Source organism: Patiria miniata, unplaced genomic scaffold (genome assembly GCF_015706575.1).
Source record: "Patiria miniata isolate m_02_andy unplaced genomic scaffold, ASM1570657v1 HiC_scaffold_5, whole genome shotgun sequence".
In the NCBI taxonomy this organism is placed as follows: domain Eukaryota; kingdom Metazoa; phylum Echinodermata; class Asteroidea; order Valvatida; family Asterinidae; genus Patiria; species Patiria miniata.
In genome coordinates this window covers 32801494-32820046 of record NW_024037072.1, presented here as the reverse complement: position 1 = coordinate 32820046, position 18553 = coordinate 32801494, and the positions used below count along the sequence as shown (strand labels likewise).

General features: G+C 42.9%; 1 protein-coding gene across 1 annotated transcript; it reads right to left on the bottom strand.

Moving 5' to 3' along the window:
* Positions 1–12386: 12386 nt before the first annotated feature.
* Positions 12387–18190, bottom strand: LOC119741387 (feeding circuit activating peptides-like). The gene is made up of 3 exons (XM_038217136.1): positions 18110–18190; positions 13395–13610; positions 12387–13058 (listed from the first exon to the last, which is right to left on the bottom strand). Exons 1-3 carry the CDS (start codon positions 18188–18190, stop codon positions 12387–12389), a joined length of 969 nt encoding a protein of 322 aa, XP_038073064.1.
* Between the last annotated feature and the right edge of the window lie 363 nt (positions 18191–18553).

Here is an 18553-nt window from a genome sequence, read left to right as displayed (position 1 = left end):
ACGCGAACAAGAACCACCCTTGAAACTGTCTGGAAAAAATCGATGTCATTATTACCTGAATATTGAGTGTCAGGCGGCTAGCTAAAAAAAAAAAAGAACCACCACCACTAACTCACGAATTCATTAATCGAATTCACCTTCCAAAAAATCCAACTAATTTCGCATTGATGAATTCTTGAGTTATTGTTGGTGTTTTTTTGTTTTTTTTAGCTAGCCGCCTGACACTCAATATTCAGGTAATAATGACATCGATTTTTTCCAGACAAATTCAAGGGTGGTTCTTGTTCGCGTTGATTGTGACTATTGTTTGTGCAATCAAGATGTGCACTGCACCTTTAATTATGACATGAAGGAGTGTAAAATGAGCGGCCCAAGGGGTAGTCTGTGGAACAGCCGCTTGAACAGAAAGCGCATAAAATATACGCGAACAGACTTTGCAATTATTATGTAAAACAGGACTGCGTCTTGACCTCCTGATTGTGACCATTCAACAGGCGCCTTCTATTACATCAGGTCTTCGGTATTAAACCCGTTGTTGTTTAAAAGATAAAAACAAATATGGCATTCAAATTGAGCAATCAACAGCTTAGGCCGAATTTCTGGCCGAATTAACGTCACAATTTCTAAAGTCGACTCCGATTGGCTAGCGCACGGGGCCGGGGACGCATAGAAATTGCATGTACACGTAATATCAGACGTTGTAGCGGAGCTTGCGGGCTCCGTTGAACATGTAACAACGGATGATACTCAGGCTATCCAAGGGGAGGGACGCTCTAAAACAGCCACTGATTGTCATCCAGTCAGTGCAGTTATAAATACTAGCAATTTTCAGATTATCAAAAAGGGATGTCAGATAGTTCTCATACATTATAGAGGAGAAAAGTTGCACAAACTATGAGCCCAAGTAAAATTCATGTCAAAGCCTGGTGTATTTGGCACACCCTAGGAGTAGGCCTATATAATTATCAACATCCATGTGCCTTTTAAAACTACCTTGGCTTGATGGCGAAATTCTTCACCTATATGCGACAGCCAAGCGTGATCGTGCACACCAAAAAGGGGCACTTGCTCAGAACAAGGGGCACGTTCCGGAGGTGGGAAAGCGGAGGAAAATAATATTTGCTAAATTTTTATTGAAAATTGCACTTTTTTTGTTAAACCTTTGAAATGTTCCATGTTTTTCTTGACAAATGAGAGCGCTGTTGCCGTGATAGCATTTCAGGAGGACACTGTTCAGTTTAGGGGTTTTCTGTTAAAATTGTGAACCCAAAAGTTGCTCATTAAAGACATTTTGTGGAAAATTACAGAAACAACGAAATTTACGATAGCAAAATATCCAAAATAATGGACAATTTTGATGTTGAAATAGCTCTACATTGCGGTTTCTGCCTGAAATGACATCACACTTTTGTCCATGAATATGCCAATTTGCATTAGCATAAAAAACATAAAGACACCAAAATTCCCTTTAAAATGGCAAAATGAAATCGAAAATAAGGTTAAATAGGACCGAAAGTGCATTTTGCAAGGATTGCATTAAAACATTACATTACATGTGCCCTTTAAATTATACTTGCAATGTTGGTGTATTATTTGCAACACCGCTGATATGGGCTACTACATTGTCACTTTTAAGCAAATTGTTCGAAATGTGTATACAATATAGTAGTTATTCTATAACAACACGCAGGCAGCTTTTTTTTTGCCCCATGTCTCTTCAAATAAAGACAACAATAAGCTATTATCAGCAAATAATAATAATCAGCAATTTGAGAATTGTTTTCGGGTTGAACTTGAAAATATAACAGGGAGAGCAACCGTACATATACGACTTCAATTTATTTCCAACGATTGTGTGGAAATAAATTGAACAACTTGTAAAACTAGAAGAGTCTGTTTTTGATAAGACCCAACATGACGAATGAAACCTTTGCCCATTCACAGTGTGCAGCAGTACCACTTACCAGCTCTCATCCTATCAGTACCAGTTCCTGTTCCCTGCTTTCGATGGTGAGACCGTGTTAGACTTCGCTGTCAAGGCCATTAATGCTGCGATGGTCCTGTTCTCGACCGATGGCACGACTGCGGGAATAAAATACGAACTTGGTGAGAAAACTTTTTTTTTTGCTCAATCAGGTCAGTATTTGAATTATTTATAGCCCGATAATGAATAGGTTGCTCATTCCCATTGGTCGAGAGCCCGTCACGTGGCCGGTCTTAAACGGATGAAGCCATGGCTGGCTGGTCTTAAACACTTTTCCAGTGTGACATGAAATTCGGACTCCTATGAAATCCAGTGCCTTTTATCGTTTTATTGGTCGAACGTAGTAGGCATGCGCAATACTACCAGTCGAGTCAGTATTGTTTTGAAATCGTTTTCGAAACGACTGGCTTTGGCTTCGTCTTCAGATCGGCTTAACCTAAGGAGATTTTAGGCCCCCAACTTCTGGAACTCCAGCTACATTTTGGTGCCGGTTATGCTTCAGGCACATTCAATCGGTTGATATGAAGGCAAAAGTTGTCCCCCCAGATTTTCTCAGGCCAACAAAAGTGCCCCTCTCGTATTAACCAGATATTGTGCACCTTTTAGAGATGAAAAAGTACCCCTCGAAAGCACAAACACCCCTCTCGCAATAATAAAATTGTGCCCCTCGCAAGATAGAAAATCGTGCCATCAAAAACAATAGTGCTCCCCTCGCGACAACTTCTCGAGATGTAAAACTGCCCCTTGAAAGCACAATTTTATTAGTTCCCCGCTCGCAACATTAAAATTGTGCCCCTCTCATGGAAAATTGGCCTTTAAATATAATAGGGCTCCTCCTCACACGAATAAAATGGTCACTGAGCTGGCCAAAAAAAGTTTTTAAAAAGGCAGCCACTACGCACGACAACATCTTTCCTAAAAAGAAAAATTGGTTAAAGTGGTCAGAAATTGCCTCAGATCGCAAAACAGAGCATCTAGAATTATTTTTTTTCGGGGCACTTAAGCGGGCCCCGAACCCCACGCCGTGAATTTGTGGATTCACTTTTTGGGGGACCAAATTTGTTGCCCCCCCCCCCAAGAGAATTGTGTATTGGATCCGCCATTGCGGAGGCCGAAGGGCTCTTGACCACCGACGGCAGGATGCTTCTTTTTCTGGATAAGTGCCCCTTTTTGGTGTTGCCCCTCCCCGGCCCCCAGTTCGAATAGCGTTGCGCCGCCCCTGGGTAATTCCCGCACCCTAAGGGAGATATGTTATCATCAAAAGTAATCAGGGGCGGCAGAACCGGGGGGGGGGGGGGCACTTGACCACCTCACTTACCCAAGTGCCCCTCTTACGGACATAAATGTGCCCCTCGAGCATAAATCTACCCCCTCGAGATGAAAACAAAACTGGCCCTAAATTTTGGATGATTTGTTTTCAGTAACCACTTCTGAAAATCGTATAGAGAGTTCTGATAAACGAGGAATATGAAAACCAAGCCCCAAAACCCTTTACAATGCGTCCTGAAAATGGACACCTAATGCGTAGTTTGCATAATGGCCGATTTTGAAGAGCGCCCCCTATTTGGAAAATGGTACCAGCCCTTCCCCTCACCCCCCCCCCCCCCCAACCACACTATTTGATTTTACGGAGGCCAAGTGTCCGGTGAGAAAAAAACGTGTCGACATTATTTTCAGCACGGATGTGTCCAACCAAAACGCTGCTGCACCGACGGAAGATGCCTTTTTAATACTGAGCAAGTGCCCCTTTTAGGTGATGCCCCCAGTTTGAAAACTGTTCCGCCGCTGCTAAAATTAATAGCTTAATAAGTTAGTATAAGATAGATAGGGGAGGTGTAGGAAATATCCTACATCGATGCCCCGTGATTCAAAACCCACTTGAGGGTGTAGGTTTAGATAAAGTTATAGTGTTAGGGGTCACCCTACTACTCTTTAAGAGGTCACAATCGGTCAAAATGTTCTTCCTCACCTCCTGGCATACTGTGTACAAACCAATGGGGGTCGACCAATATTGACCCAAGTACAATGACAAGGCTGACAATGCATGTTTCCATAGGAGGGTTAAAGTTATGATTTTCGTGCACAAGTCTCTGGGAATGTCTCCCTTATAATAAGGTACCATTTATAGTAGTAATAATAATACTAATAGTCGTTTTGTTATTTTTTATTTAACCCCGCTGTGTACATTAACAGTTTTGGGACTAAGTTATGGAGCCATCATCCGGGAATGCAGGCAGTGCGCCATATTGCATTCGGCGTCGATCCCTGGTGGTCTCTTGAGCAAGTGGGAGTTTCGTCGCTTTTGGCTGCGGTACGACCGAGGCACCTTCGTTGTAGGCAAATACCAGGAGCAGGCGTTCTTTCAATGGACAACAACCCCGGCCACTCCTATCAGGTTCATCGGCTTGGGCAACTGGGACAGCCCCAAAACTTGGGTTTTCTATCATACCTGTCCGTGAGCTTGAGGTCTATAATGTCTAGGGGAGAAGGTACGCAGTGGTGTAACTGGTGTAACTTAAAGAAAGGGTGGGCATGGTCCCCATTAAGCCCGGTTCATACTTCACGCGAATGCGAATGCGAAGCGAATGTGACGTCATGGCACGTTCGCTGCGAAATTCGCAGAGTTGAAATATATTCATCTTTTACGAATTCGCAGCGCAAATACTTGCCATGACGTCACAAATTCGCGTTCGCTTTCGCTTTCGCGCCGAGTATGAACCAGGCTTTCGCCCGCACGCGAATTTCTTTTACCCAAAAGACATAAGCAAATGGGGTTTTACGCTATGCGGTTTTGGACTTTACTTCCCTAAAAACATGAGGAAACAAAATATACAAAAGGAAAAAAAAAGGGATTCGAACCTAATGAAATTCGGACTTTATTTTCCTTAAAAAAAAAACAATCCTCCAAAGCCGCAAATTAGAAAAGAAAAAAAAAGGAAAAAATTAATGAGGTTTCGACTCACACCCTCCGATTTCAAAACCATGGCATTATCCAGCTGAGCTATCGCAGAGCTCGACAGCAGACTGTGATTTATGCCATTATACCTGCGTACGTATTTCGCTCGTACCCCCCGCCCTGCAAACAGGGCGCTGGTAAGGGCTGATCAGCTTCACAGAATCTTGTGAAGGATGTGCAGATTGACCTTCGCGTGCAGCTAGCGCGCGCTACGCATGATGGGCACCGGAAGCTAGCTTGTGTGACGCGTTCTAGCTACGTCACAGGTCACGCAAATCTATCCAATAAGAGCTCAAATGACGTCAGCCCTGACCAGCGTCCTGTTTAGTCTGGTTCCCAGACCAAAAGATTCTGACTATTCCTGATGAATCTTAGGTCAGGCAGCCTCCGTGGCTAAAAATTAACATGACGACATAAATGGCCCTTTTTCAAAGGTCGGCTTCGTTTCCGATTTCGCTTTATCACTTTTAGCTTTTAATGTTCGATCTGATCAAATTTTTAAGTAAATCACTTGGGAATGCTTCGTAATATCATACAGTTATGATCATACAGTTTGATGTTTCTGTAAGATAACATTGACTAATGTTGATCTGGAATCTTCAAAATAAGGCACCCAAATAGCAATGTTAGCAGGCGGAGCCGAATGAAGACCGAGTTTTGGAAAATCTCAGTAACGGTCGTCAAATTCAAAATTGTACATGCCGCAGCAAAAAGCTCGCCCATACGATCCGAGTATATTTGATGCACAAAGAACCCCCCCCCCCCCCCCAAAGCAGCCCCCCCCCCCCCCCCCGCGCAATTTGAACGCGAGTTTCACCCCCGGCGGTAGAGGTTTCCCTAGAAACCTTTAAACATTTTGTCAAACCCTTAATTAAATTCCGGAATGGCCAGTTTTCAAAATTTTGAAGAAAAAAAATCAGGTTTCTTATCATGTATTTTAAGGTTGAACTGACCGACTTTTACCATGCACAAAGAAAAGACTACGTGTACACCATGTCTATTGTTATATCTCGAGGTTTCCCAAGAAATCTTTAAAATCTTGTCAAACTTTGTGTTAAATTCCGGAGTGCTCAGTTTTCCAAATTTGAAAAAAAAAATCACGTTTCTCATCATATACTTTAAGTTGCACTAACCGAGTTTTACTACCCAAAAGACCTCAAATCTTACAGCTATGTCTAATGTTATTTCTCTGCAGCAATTCGAAAGTTAACTTCCGGATGAGACGTTTAACGAAAACGATCTGCATCGTTTACTTTTGGCGTAAATCCTTACGTGCCGGCGAGGGGATGGTGGATGATCATTATACATGTACTGCAAAATTCTAAATATTAACCGTCAGTAAAATTGGAAAGGCGATGCAAACTTGCGCGCTTACATAAAAAAACGGTGCATTAAAAAATTCTGTACCGTTGCTTCTCTGTTTTTCAAATCTTTAATATTGGACTGTTGGGAAGTTACAAGACAACCTCAAATTCGGCATTTTTTGGGTTTTTCATAAAAGAAATGGGGGGGGGGGGGTTGACCCAATGGCCCATTCCCCCAGGTGGAAAAGATATCCCCCCCCCCTGCGGGATTTACGCCCATGCCCACCAACATTACAATGGTCACAACAACGCTTTAACAACAGGGAAGCACCCCTTATCAAATGAATTCAGCGCAATTTATCCAATAAGTGGTTTTCTTTTAATCAATTACTTTTAACAGCTGCTTTTGTGGCAGGGCCAAGATTATCTTGTAAATGTTTTATGTATTTATAATGTATTGAATAGGAGTAGCTCCCCTTAGTAAAAAGAAAATCATTTTAGTTTAAGTTTAGATGCCCCCGGCCCCCTTCTTGGTAGTGTGTCCCCCTGCTTGTTTACTTTAGCCCCCATGTTCCCCCTATACAAGCTGCCACACGGTTAAGCCACATTTAGTTTTAGCCAGCAGACCAGCAGAGACAAGTTCTATACAACGTGTATGTTCCTCCTAACTGGAGTGTTTTCCTGCTTGGGTTTGTCTGCTGTTGGAGTCATTGGTTTTTAGTTCATTTCTGTGTTTATAAAGTCATTTTCCACTAGTGCTGTGTGGGTTTTTGGTTTTTAACTTTTTTTCTTCGATTTTGACCCAGATTGAGGTTTTTTTTAGTATATGAGAATTTTTTTTTCTTTCTTATTTAAGGATAGAATTTTTGTTTTTGTTTTTTTTGTTCGAAGATATTTTTTGTAAGACTAAATTAAATTTTTGAGACGTCCATTTTGTTTCCTTGATTCCTTTTCTTTTTGCCCCAGCTTAAAAACTGAATCGCGACTTAACCATTTTGAACCAGGATTTTTTCTTACGAGCCATTTTTTGCCGTTTCACTTTCATTGGATTGTAAAGTTGGCATTTAACGTATTCACAATTTAAAGTAAAACATTATTGTGTTGGCAAAAATCTAGGTCTTTAACCCCAACTCCCTAGTGGTGTGCAAAATCATATTGAAATTGGAGGATTCAGGATTGTTAGGACTATTGTCGTTGTAGACATATAACTCAATAGTTAACATCTCTTTTTCTGCCATAAAAAAAAGCAGAAAAGTAGACTTAGCATTTTTCTGCTTTTCTGCTACCAGGAAAGAAAATGTTACTGTTTACCCTCCTAGTGGTTCAAAAGCGGACATCTGCTTTTTCGCTTAACAACCAGAAAAGCTGATTGAACAGTTTGAACAAATCTATTTTCTACTAATTTTGAGTCTCCTTACCATAGTTAGGAATGTGTCAGCCCATGTGGTTTTCATACCTTGCACAGTGCTGTAATAGTTTTACATTATTATGCAACAATGCTCGTTATAATCTCAATATCGTTGTTATTTTTTTTCCGTAAAAGAGACACCTAATGAAGATGCAATTGATTGCGTCAGTCTGAATTCACAAATAAGGAGACCTTAGAAATATGTAGGAGTAGGCGTTTGTGCTTATCATGTTTTCGTGGAGAGACAGACATTTTTAAATAGCTACAATTAGTCCAGCTGATAACATGTGTTGGAATTGTGCATTTTGTTTTCATAAAGCACGCAATTTTGTACAGAGGTGAAATGTTATATTAAACGTACATTATGGGGCCATCAGAGATTCAACACGTTTACCACTTTTAAGGCCAATATTCTATCAACTAAGCTACGTTTACCCTAATTTGGGGTTGTGCATTTTCGGATATGAATTGTGTACTCTAGTACCTGCATCTGTGCAGTGATTTTGTACCAGTGTATATATGAAAAGAACAGACCGACTACTAATTTTAATTAGTAGTCGGTCTGTTCTTAAAATTAAAATTCACCTGTAAATTGAATTAAAATTCACCTGTAAATTGACAATCTGTACACAATGACACTTTTCTGCGACAGTTTTAGTTGTGATGCACCAAGCACTTTAAGAAGAAATGTTTCACCACTGTTATGCCAAAAAAAAAAAAAATACTCGGTCTCTGGTCAGCGCGCGCGTCGATTTTAATCATGCGCGTCAACTTTTTTTTCTTTCTTCAAATTAACACGGAAGCTACAACAGCGCCCTCTATTGCCGCGCCTCCTCAATTTTTTGTACCAAGGAGCACCAAGAAATGGAGAAATTGCACCAAGGCAAATGATAAAGGCCACCAAGGCAAATTATGGAGGACACCAATGTATAATGAGGACACAAAAAAGCAAAATAGTACCCACCTTGTCTGTACAATACAAGCTTGAAAAAAAAAAGCCAAACCCCCCCCAAAAAAAAAAACCGCGTCGCCGCATCAATTCTGGAACTTCGGTCTGACCAGAGACCGACTATTTTTTTTTTTTGCCTTACACAATTTCAATTTTGGAAGATTAATGTATGGGTCAATGGCTAGAATTTTGTTAATTTGTCATAATATGATAATTTCAACTATTTCTTTGACGTCACACTAAGTAAATATACTCCATCAACATGAAATGCTGATGTTGGATACTTTTTGAGAAATTCAAAAATGTCTGCTTGCACAACTTTTTTGGGGTCACTCTGTATTTTGGTTAATTCTTAATTTTTTACACCAAATTAATTTTCTCTTTGGATTTTTTAATTTGCCGCGCTAATAGGTTTTAACTTAATGTACGTGGCGATGATATATTTTTACTTAAAGTGCAGTATAAAAATATTCTTTTTAATTTTATTTTCAGTTTTCTTTATTTTTCTTTTAATTCTCATTTTTAAAATTTTATTTATTACTTATATTTTTATGTTAAACTTTTAACTCAATTTTTATCGTTTGTCTTTACATTCGCATTAAAACAAAAATGAGTGGCTATACCTTTGTTAAAGTATTAACTCATTTTTATGTTAGTTTCATTATAACTTCCTCCGTTTTTTAATTACTGGCCTGTGCCCCCAAAAAAGATGATTAACAAAAAAAATCCATAAGAGAATGGATGAATAACCAAAGAAAGCAATATGACCACTAAAAACTTACCTAATCAATTCTTCTCAGAATGTATTCCAAAGTAATGTATTTTCGTTACTGAGATAAAATATCTTGGAAACATAGAGTTCCATCATAAAATAACTTTACAACTCGGAATGCAGTGATAGCCCATCATGAAAACGCTGAATTCCATCTGTGAAACGTGGAAATCCGTGGTAGGTTATCTTGGAAACGTGGCATTCGGTGATAGGCTATCATGAATAAGTGGAATTCCGTGATATGCTATCGTGGAAACGCGGAATATTGTAATAGCCAATCACGAAAACGTGGAATACCGCGATAGGGTATCTCAGCAACATGGAATTCCGTGATGTTATATTGTGGCAAAGCAAAATGCCATGATATCGTTAGCCTGTCACAAAATCCCACGTTTCCACGATAGCTCACCACGGAATTACATGCTTTCACGATAGCCCATCAGCGAATTCTATGTTTCTTTGATAGGCTATAACGATATTCCACGTTTCCGTGATAAGCTATCATAGTGTAGCGCAATGCATTTTATAGAGGGCGCATTTTAGTTCTTTACTGGTAGCCAGCGGGGTGCGCGTGCACTCACCCAGGTTTATGGGGGCGCCAGCCAATTGCGCCAGTGTATATAAGCGGCCACGCGCTCAGCTTCGCTCTCTTTCTGCTGTGGCCGGATCCCGAGCGCGGTCTCAGGAAAAGTTGCACTGTTCTAATCTCCCACAATTAACCAATAATCAATCACCTATAGTCACAGTGGAGGGAGCCTCGTACTTTGTGTGAGTGTAATTGATAAATGATTCCTGCTTCATAATCCAGATAATTAAGTAATCTCTGAGTTTGTAAGGGAAGTGTTTGAGGATAAGATCACGTAGGCGAGGTGCCTGGGTAAGCGAATAAATATTCTTCCGAAACACATATCTGGTGTCAGGTCCCCATCCTTCCCCAGTCCCCCTAGTTAGTCCGCTTGGGTTGTGTGAGCGAGAGAGCGTGTAAGGGTGATCCTTTGGTAGTCTGCTGCGGGCCTGGCGGTAAATCTCCGCCGAAACGGATCTGCGTACCCGACCGTAGAGGCTAGGCCGTTCGTCGCTACTCGCCGGGGCAGTCGTCCGAGGCAGTACCGCTACAATAGTATTCCACGTTTCCACGATAGCCTATCACGGAATTCCACATTTCTGTGATAGGCTATCACAGTATTCCACGTTTCCACGATAGCCTTTCAGAGAATTCCATGTTTCCAAGATATTTTATCTCAGTAACGCAGTAACGCGGATGGTCATTATACGCTTCCGTACCTACCTTAGTGCAGCCAGATGTATAGCCGGGCTGTGGCCTAAATGTAGCCCCGACCCTGCACCTCAATGTACGAAAGTGTCGGAGCTATAAACTTGTATAGCGCCCTCTCGTGATTATGACTCTAGAAAATTCCAAGGTGATTCCAATTTCATAGGCGTAGCCAGCGGGAGTGGTATTGGGGTGGGTTTTTTTTTGGGGGGAGGGGGTTGACCCTCCAGTATTTTGTAAAGACTTCCCTTTTCCATTCAAATTCGTTTTTTTCACCAGCGATTGAAACCCCCCCCCCAATATGTAAAGAGTGGCCCTCTTTTGTTAACAATTCCCCATTTTTATGAACAAGTGCTCTTTAAAAAAAAAAAAAACCGTGCTCTTTTTGGTGCCATTGGCGTTACGGGTCCTTTTTTTCTTTTTAATTTTGCGTATGTATCGCCCCGAAATGCACCACATATTGTCCGTTAGTGTGCATAATCGTCGGTTCCCCCCCCCCCCCCCCGGCCAAAACAAAAAAATGTTAAACGGTACGGAGGCCATGTGTTCGGAGAAAAAACACCAAGTCTTCATTTCAGCACGGGTGTGCAAGTGCCCTTTTCCAGAAATGTGTACCCCCAAACAAAAATGACATACGCCCCTGAATTTCACTCACATTCTTCCTGAAAGCATTCCGATAAATCTCTCAATTACTTCTTCGATCAAACGTAAAATCCCAGGTTAAACCCAATTTACCAAATGATCTGTGCAGTGTTCGCCGTCCCTATAAACGGCCGTGCGTTTAATTGTACTAAAAGTCAGTGCATTTTATAGATGATTTTAAGGTATATTTTGTGTTTTTTTTTGTAACGGATACATAACGTGGGTGTTCATTATACGTTGTTATATGAGTACATGTACATGTACGTGTGATCTTAAAGGATTATGCCCTTGTATCAAATCATTATTGCTGGTTAAGTTGGTGTAATTTGGGGCTTATAATAGCTTATCTAATTTCTCAGTTTGTCAGATCATTTAGTTGATACTGGGGAAATTCTTGTCTCAGACTAAATCATGCATTTTCATGTCACCTCATTATTATAAGTTTATTATATTGTATTAGGCCTAATTCGGTTTTCTTGTAGAATCACGGCCTCCATCACACGGCCTCCATTGCAGTACAAGCCTCCATAACACGGCATCCATTACAGTACACGGCTCCCATTCTACGGCTTACAATTACACAACTCAGCCTTCATCAGTCAATCCACCTATCAAGCTTATTACTGTCTTCGTCATTGTAATTGTATGAACAATCAGTAATTAAAGGAGCGTTAATCACTAATCATAGACTCGTCACCAGTCTCCTGTCCTGCCCTGTATTTCACTCAATGAAGCTCGAGCCCTAAATGTCGCCCCAACGCTGGAAATAAAACCCGAACCAACATGTAGCCCCTGTCCTAAATGTAGCCCAACCCTGCACCTAAACGTAGCCCCTGTACCTCAATGTAGCCCCAACCCTGCACCTAAACGTAGCCACTGTACCTCAATGTAGCCCCAACCCTGTACCTCAATGTAGCCCCAACCCTGTACCTCAATGTAGCCCCAACCCTGTACCTCAATGTAGCCCCAACCCTGTACCTCAATGTAGCCCCAACCCTGTACCTCAATGTAGCCCTAACCCTGTACCTCAATGTAGCCCCAAACCTGTACCTCAATGTAGCCCCAATCCTGTACCTCAATGTAGCCCCAACCCTGTACCTAAATGTAGCCCCAATCCTGTACCTCAATGTAGCCCCAACCGTGTACCTCAATGTAGCCCCAACCCTGTACCTCAATGTAGCCCCAATCCTGTACCTCAATGTAGCCCCAACCCTGTACCTCAATGTAGCCCCAACCCTGTACCTCAATGTAGCTCCAATCCTGTACCTCAATGTAGCCCCAATCCTGTACCTCAATGTAGCCCCAATCCTGTACCTCAATGTAGCCCCAATCCTGTACCTCAATGTAGCCCCAACCCTGTACCTCAATGTAGCCCCAACCCTGTACCTCAATGTAGCCCCAATTCTGTACCTCAATGTAGCCCCAACCCTGTACCTCAATGTAGCCCCAACCCTGTACCTCAATGTAGCTCCAATCCTGTACCTCAATGTAGCCCCAACCCTGTACCTCAATGTAGCCCCAATCCTGTACCTCAATGTAGCCCCAACCCTGTACCTCAATGTAGCTCCAACCCTGTACCTCAATGTAGCCCCAACCCTGTACCTCAATGTAGCCCCAATCCTGTACCTCAATGTAGCCCCAACCCTGTACCTCAATGTAGCCCCAACCCTGTACCTGAATGTAGCCCCAACCCTGTACCTCAATGTAGCCCCAACCCTGTACCTCAATGTAGCTCCAATCCTGTACCTCAATGTAGCCCCAACCCTGTACCTAAATGTAGCCCCAACCCTGTACCTCAATGTAGCCCCAATCCTGTACCTCAATGTAGCCCCAACCCTGTACCTCAATGTAGCCCCAACCCTGTACCTCAATGTAGCCCTAACCCTGTACCTCAATGTAGCTCCAACCCTGTACCTCAATGTAGCCCCAATCCTGTACCTCAATGTAGCCCCAACCCTGTACCTCAATGTAGCCCCAATCCTGTACCTCAATGTAGCCCCAACCCTGTACCTCAATGTAGCCCCAACCCTGTACCTCAATGTAGCCCCAACCCTGTACCTCAATGTAGCCCCAATCCTGTACCTAAATGTAGCCCCAACCCTGTACCTCAATGTAGCCCCAACCCTGTACTTCAATGTAGCCCCAATCCTGTACCTCAATGTAGCCCCAACCGTGTACCTCAATGTAGCCCCAACCCTGTACCTCAATGTAGCCCCAGTCCTGTACCTCAATGTAGCCCCAACCCTGTACCTCAATGTAGCCCCAACCCTGTACCTCAATGTAGCCCCAACCCTGTACCTCAATGTAGCCCCAACCCTGTACCTAAATGTAGCCCAAACCCTGTACCTCAATGTAGCCCCAACCCTATACCTAAATGTAGCCTCAATCCTGTACCTAAATGTAGCCCCTGACATACATGTAGCTCAAACATTGTACCTAAATGTAGCCCGTGCCTTAATGGCAGCATCATTGTAAATGTAGCTGCAATAATGTCTGAATTTTGTATACACCTCACATTTAATATACACATTACAACAAGTACGCACGGGTGAGGTGATAAACTTAACGAACTCTGATATCATCATTTCATTTACATACAGCCAATTACAGCGCGAACTGGTTTGGTTTGGGAAGTAATGAATACACATTTAGCGAATACGCAGTGACCTGATTTAGCCGCGTGCAAACGCAGTAAACAAATGACCATTAGCCAATCAGCATGCAGTACCGCGCGTGAAGAACAAGCTGCATGCGCGCAGCGAGTTGCACACGCGCGCGCGTCCGGCGCACACACAAGCCAAAATTGGGTTATCGGCCGATTATACAGTCGATCAACTTCAGATTGATTAATGGTTTTATGAATATTGAAAAGTACGTAGGCCTACATAAATTTTTGTGAATTTCATTCAAGTTTGGTTTGAATATTCACTAGAGTTGACAGCAACTAGCTGTGCAGTTTCTTTATGAATAAACTTCGTGAGTGACAGGCAAATACACTGCCCCGTATGCCATCTGGCCGAACGAATCGGCCACCTAAAACGCATGTATTGTTAATGGATGTCTGACATAGTCAGTGTGCAATTGCTGTCGTTTTGAATTCGAAAAGTACGTACATAAAATTTTTAGCAGAAATATTTGGTTTCTACAGCAAGCAGACAAACTAAATGTACATGGGGTACAGTTAGTATGTTCAGTACCCGTTTCTTTTAGGAGGTATGGTTTCAGTAAGTCGAGGGTGTATGCATTAGCCTATACCCATCTGTGTGTGAATACAGCGTGTATTTCAACGCTGATCGTTTGTGTGGAGGATGGCCATTTACTTGTTGTAATGAAGGCATGAAGGTGTACAATCCGCTTCCATATCTTAAACCCTGCGCAGAGTGACCTGCTGCCCTTTGGGCCCCAGGTAACCGATTTTTTTGGAAAAAAAATAATTGAGGGCCAATGACGGTCACCTATCATCTAATCCTCATTCGACCCTTGCCAAATAAGCTGGTTCAATGAACTTTGCAGCCAGGGCTTCACCCAGGCCGTGTCAACAAACTTTCGACCAGGCCTCCTGCCAAGTCTCATTGAAACATTGTAACTTGACACAACCATCTCCCTTCATAGCCGCAAACCACCCCCCCCCCCCCCCCCCCCAGCATTTTGAACTCATGTATGCGGTGTTTTGATATGTACAATGTGCAAAGACCTCCTACTCAATTGTATAAACCCTCCTAGAACTGGTATAAAACCAAAACAATAGGTATATACGCGTAAAAGTACGTGCTGCCCACGACTCCAAGTATACTCTTTTTGTAAACGCTGCGCAGGGTACTCTGGCCGGAGCTTCTACATGTCACTTGGTGGTCGGTCGGTCTGTCCCCCGAAACTTGACCAAAAATAAGGCCCTATACGTTTCCCACAAAATAAAACTACCAAATTACACTTTTCCAAAAAAGCAAACAAAATAAATTCAATACTTTACAAAAATTGTTTGTAACAATTCGGAAAGATGTTTATGAAAAGTTTGGAAATAGAGGCAAAATAATTTTGTGCAGTATTAAATGTTACAGTCACGTGCACGTGGTATTTATCACAAATCATCTATAAATCTAGGTAAACATCTAAAGCATGGTGTTGCATTAGAAAGGGGAACTCGCAAGCTACACGCCAATGTGACTATAGAGGTCGCTGTTCATATGGGTCTGTGTAAACTACAGCGTAGATTACATGGCAGATTTTCATGCAAGACAGCCAGAGCTTATTAAGCACTCGCACTTGTTTTGTTATAAAAACCTCTCGGTCCAATTATCCATATTAGCTGCCTGTTAAATTAGCAACCCTTGGGTGTATTGTATCAGGGCTCTAGGCCTATGTAAATGTACATGTATAATGAGGTGAACATCTAATGTCATGAACCAGGGTATTTGTTCTTATTTGCACAATCGCACCCTGATGTTTTTATGCCCTATGCCTCGATGATCGTTCTGTCAGTTGATTCACAAAAAAATAATGTGCAGAGGAACAACACTTCAAATGTAAATTTTAGCCCACAAGACTTCAAGTGTATATAGGCCTATTTAGACCATAAATTTGAAAGTTGTGAGTCACTATAAACCTACTGCGTAAAGCATGAGGCGAATGCTCAACATTATGTATCTCCATGATGAAAATAAAATAAGTTTAATTTGAACTTTTTTCCCAGAAGTGAACTCAACAGAATGAGGAAATCCATTAGACTAATGGATTTCCTTATTCTATTGAGTTTAGTGCCAGGTACGTATTTGTCTTTCACTATTATTCGCGAACAGATTGGCTGATTAATTAGGCAAGACCCCGCCTCTTGACTTCCTAGATTTTGACCAATCAGCAGGCGCTTTCTATAGGTCTATCGGGCCTTCGGTCATTCACCTGTTGCGCGTCACAGACATGGTTTTAAATAAAATGTCACGGCGCGCGGCGCTCGGTACAAATGCGCTCCCGGCTGTTGTTGTATTACAAAACGCTGCATTCGAATTGACTAATCACGGCGCGCGGCGCTCGGTATCATGTTACGCGAATGCGCTCCCGGCTGTTGTTGTATTACAAAACGCTGCATTCGAATTGACCAATCACAGCGTTAGTCCTGATTTTGGGATGCAGTGACGTCACGATTTAGTAAAGTCGACTCTGATTAGCTGGCGCGCGGCTTGCATAAATCTGCATGCTTTGACATATCAGACGTTAAGGGCCTGTCAAATTATATGCGATCTCATAGGAGACCTTACGGCGACCAAAAATATTTCATAAATTTAACAATCGCAGCGAGGACGCAAGAAAATGACAAATTTCTGTCTCAAAGACGCTCAAGCTACGCTCATACTGTGCTCTTCCCGCGCTTACAATGCGCTCAACTCGCTCTCTATGCGCCCCTGTCAAGCTCAATTATTTGTCGATCTAGTCGCTGCCGATGCGCTGTCACTGCGCTCACACTACGCTCTGCTAGCTGTTGATACGTCCTAGTAGCTCGCGTTGCACTCTCTATTCGACCAAAATACGCTCATGTGACGTCACTTGCGCTGTATAAATACCACGACAAAACCGTGAATACACAGTCCAGTTTCAAAATTATTCTACAAGTTCATCGCAGTCGAGTTACTTTCTCATGGAGACTACATCGACTGCCTTGCGCCTATAGGCTGCCTCAATGGCACTTCAATGTCGCACGATTCACGCTCGCACAGCGCCCGAGATGCGTCATTACGGCGTCCTGGCCAGGGCGCAGAGGTGTTGCGATTGTTTTGAGCAAGTTCAAAGACCTTGGCGCTCATCGAAGACCATTAAGACCCTCTGGCGCCCATCTGGCGACCAATGTAGTTGTCGCTGCGATCATGGAGGAATAAGAACACTGCGATCTAGTAGTTGATTTTGCGCCCCAGCTATTTTTCAAGGACGCAATGTGACAGGGCCTTTAGACAGGAGATGGCTAAGTGGATTACGGGTGATACTCAGACTAGCGCCGCGCTGCGGCGTTTGTCTTTCGCTGTGCGGTGGTGCATGTCTCTTTCTGCCGAGGGGGCAAGTTCATTTTCACGGGGGTGTTTACAACGGCGGATCGGGAGGGGGGGGGGGGGGTGGCAACTGGGGCCATGTCCCCCCCCCCCAAATAAACACCAACCACATTTTTTTTTAAGAGACGTCGCAGAAGAGGCAACCACTACGTATACCACTATCATTTCCTTTAAAAAAAATGGTTAAAGTGGTCAGAAATTGCCTAAAGAACATTTTAGAATCCCGAACCCCACGTCGTACATTTTTGACCCACTTTTTGGGGACCCTAGCTCCCCCGCCAAAAACAGTTTTCTGGACCCGCCCTTGTGAGTTTCTCTCTTGCGGTGTGATTAACTCGTGGCCGCGACTCAATGGACCGATCCAGTAAGCCCCTCCCACTGTGCACTGGGCAAATTAACACGTGCTCCTCTCCAATGCCACACTGTATTTTCCTGCCGCGCGCATCATACGCGCGTGCACGCATGTCGGACTTTTGTGCACGCACGTCAGAATACCATGGGGCGGTGCTTACTGGATCGGTCCATTGTGGAGGCTGGACAGATAAACACCCCCTTTTGAAAATGAGCTTCCCCTCGAGTGAGACAGAGACACACATTCTGAAAGAAAGATGAGCCACCATGAAAGATAGATGGACCACAGCGGAAGAGACGCGCATCGCTTGGCTTTGGTGCCCCCTAGACAGCTGGTCCATGACATGATATACATTTCTTAAATATTGCGTCGTGCATCATGCATAGTTATCTTGCTTCATTATAGGTCAAAAATTGATCATGCGTAAAATCTACATTAGCTTGTACGACAACCAACGGCTGCACGTCGACTTTCATTTTTAGGGTGTGTTGCTTGGTGAAGTGCAGTGTAGCCATGTTGTTGCCGGACATTATAATTATAAGTAAAATGCATGGTTCATAAATAGAGTCAGAGTCGTGCATGAGAGATCAATGGCAATCTGAAACACTTCTCATTAAAAGTATTTTTTGGACGGAAAGAGAAAGAGTCTTACTATAAAAGTGATCCTTTGTCTCAAAAATGAGAGTACTGCAAGTTTGTCTGATTGCTGTGATCTGCTCTAGCGAGATCTTACCAGCAAACGGCTCAGCACCGGAGGCGGCTTCGAGTACATTCGCGTTGGCTGAGCACGGGAAGTATCAGACAGAACCACACCGTGTTTTTGCCTCTTCTGTCGGTCTATCCAGGCGTCGTTGCGCCGCCGAGTGCCTGAAGAAGGG

Bases quoted from the DNA above. Each gene is read 5' to 3' on its own strand.
- LOC119741387 (XM_038217136.1), bottom strand. From the start codon at position 18,190: ATGGCTACACTGCACTTCACCAAGCAACACACCCTAAAAATGAAAGTC. The intron at 13,611-18,109 runs GTAGATTTTACG...GGCTACATTTAG, and splicing joins TGGTTGTCGTACAAGCTAAT to GTACAGGGTTGGGGCTACAT. The intron at 13,059-13,394 runs GTACAGGGTTGG...GGCTACATTTAG, and splicing joins AGGGTTGGGGCTACATTGAG to GTACAGGGTTGGGGCTACAT.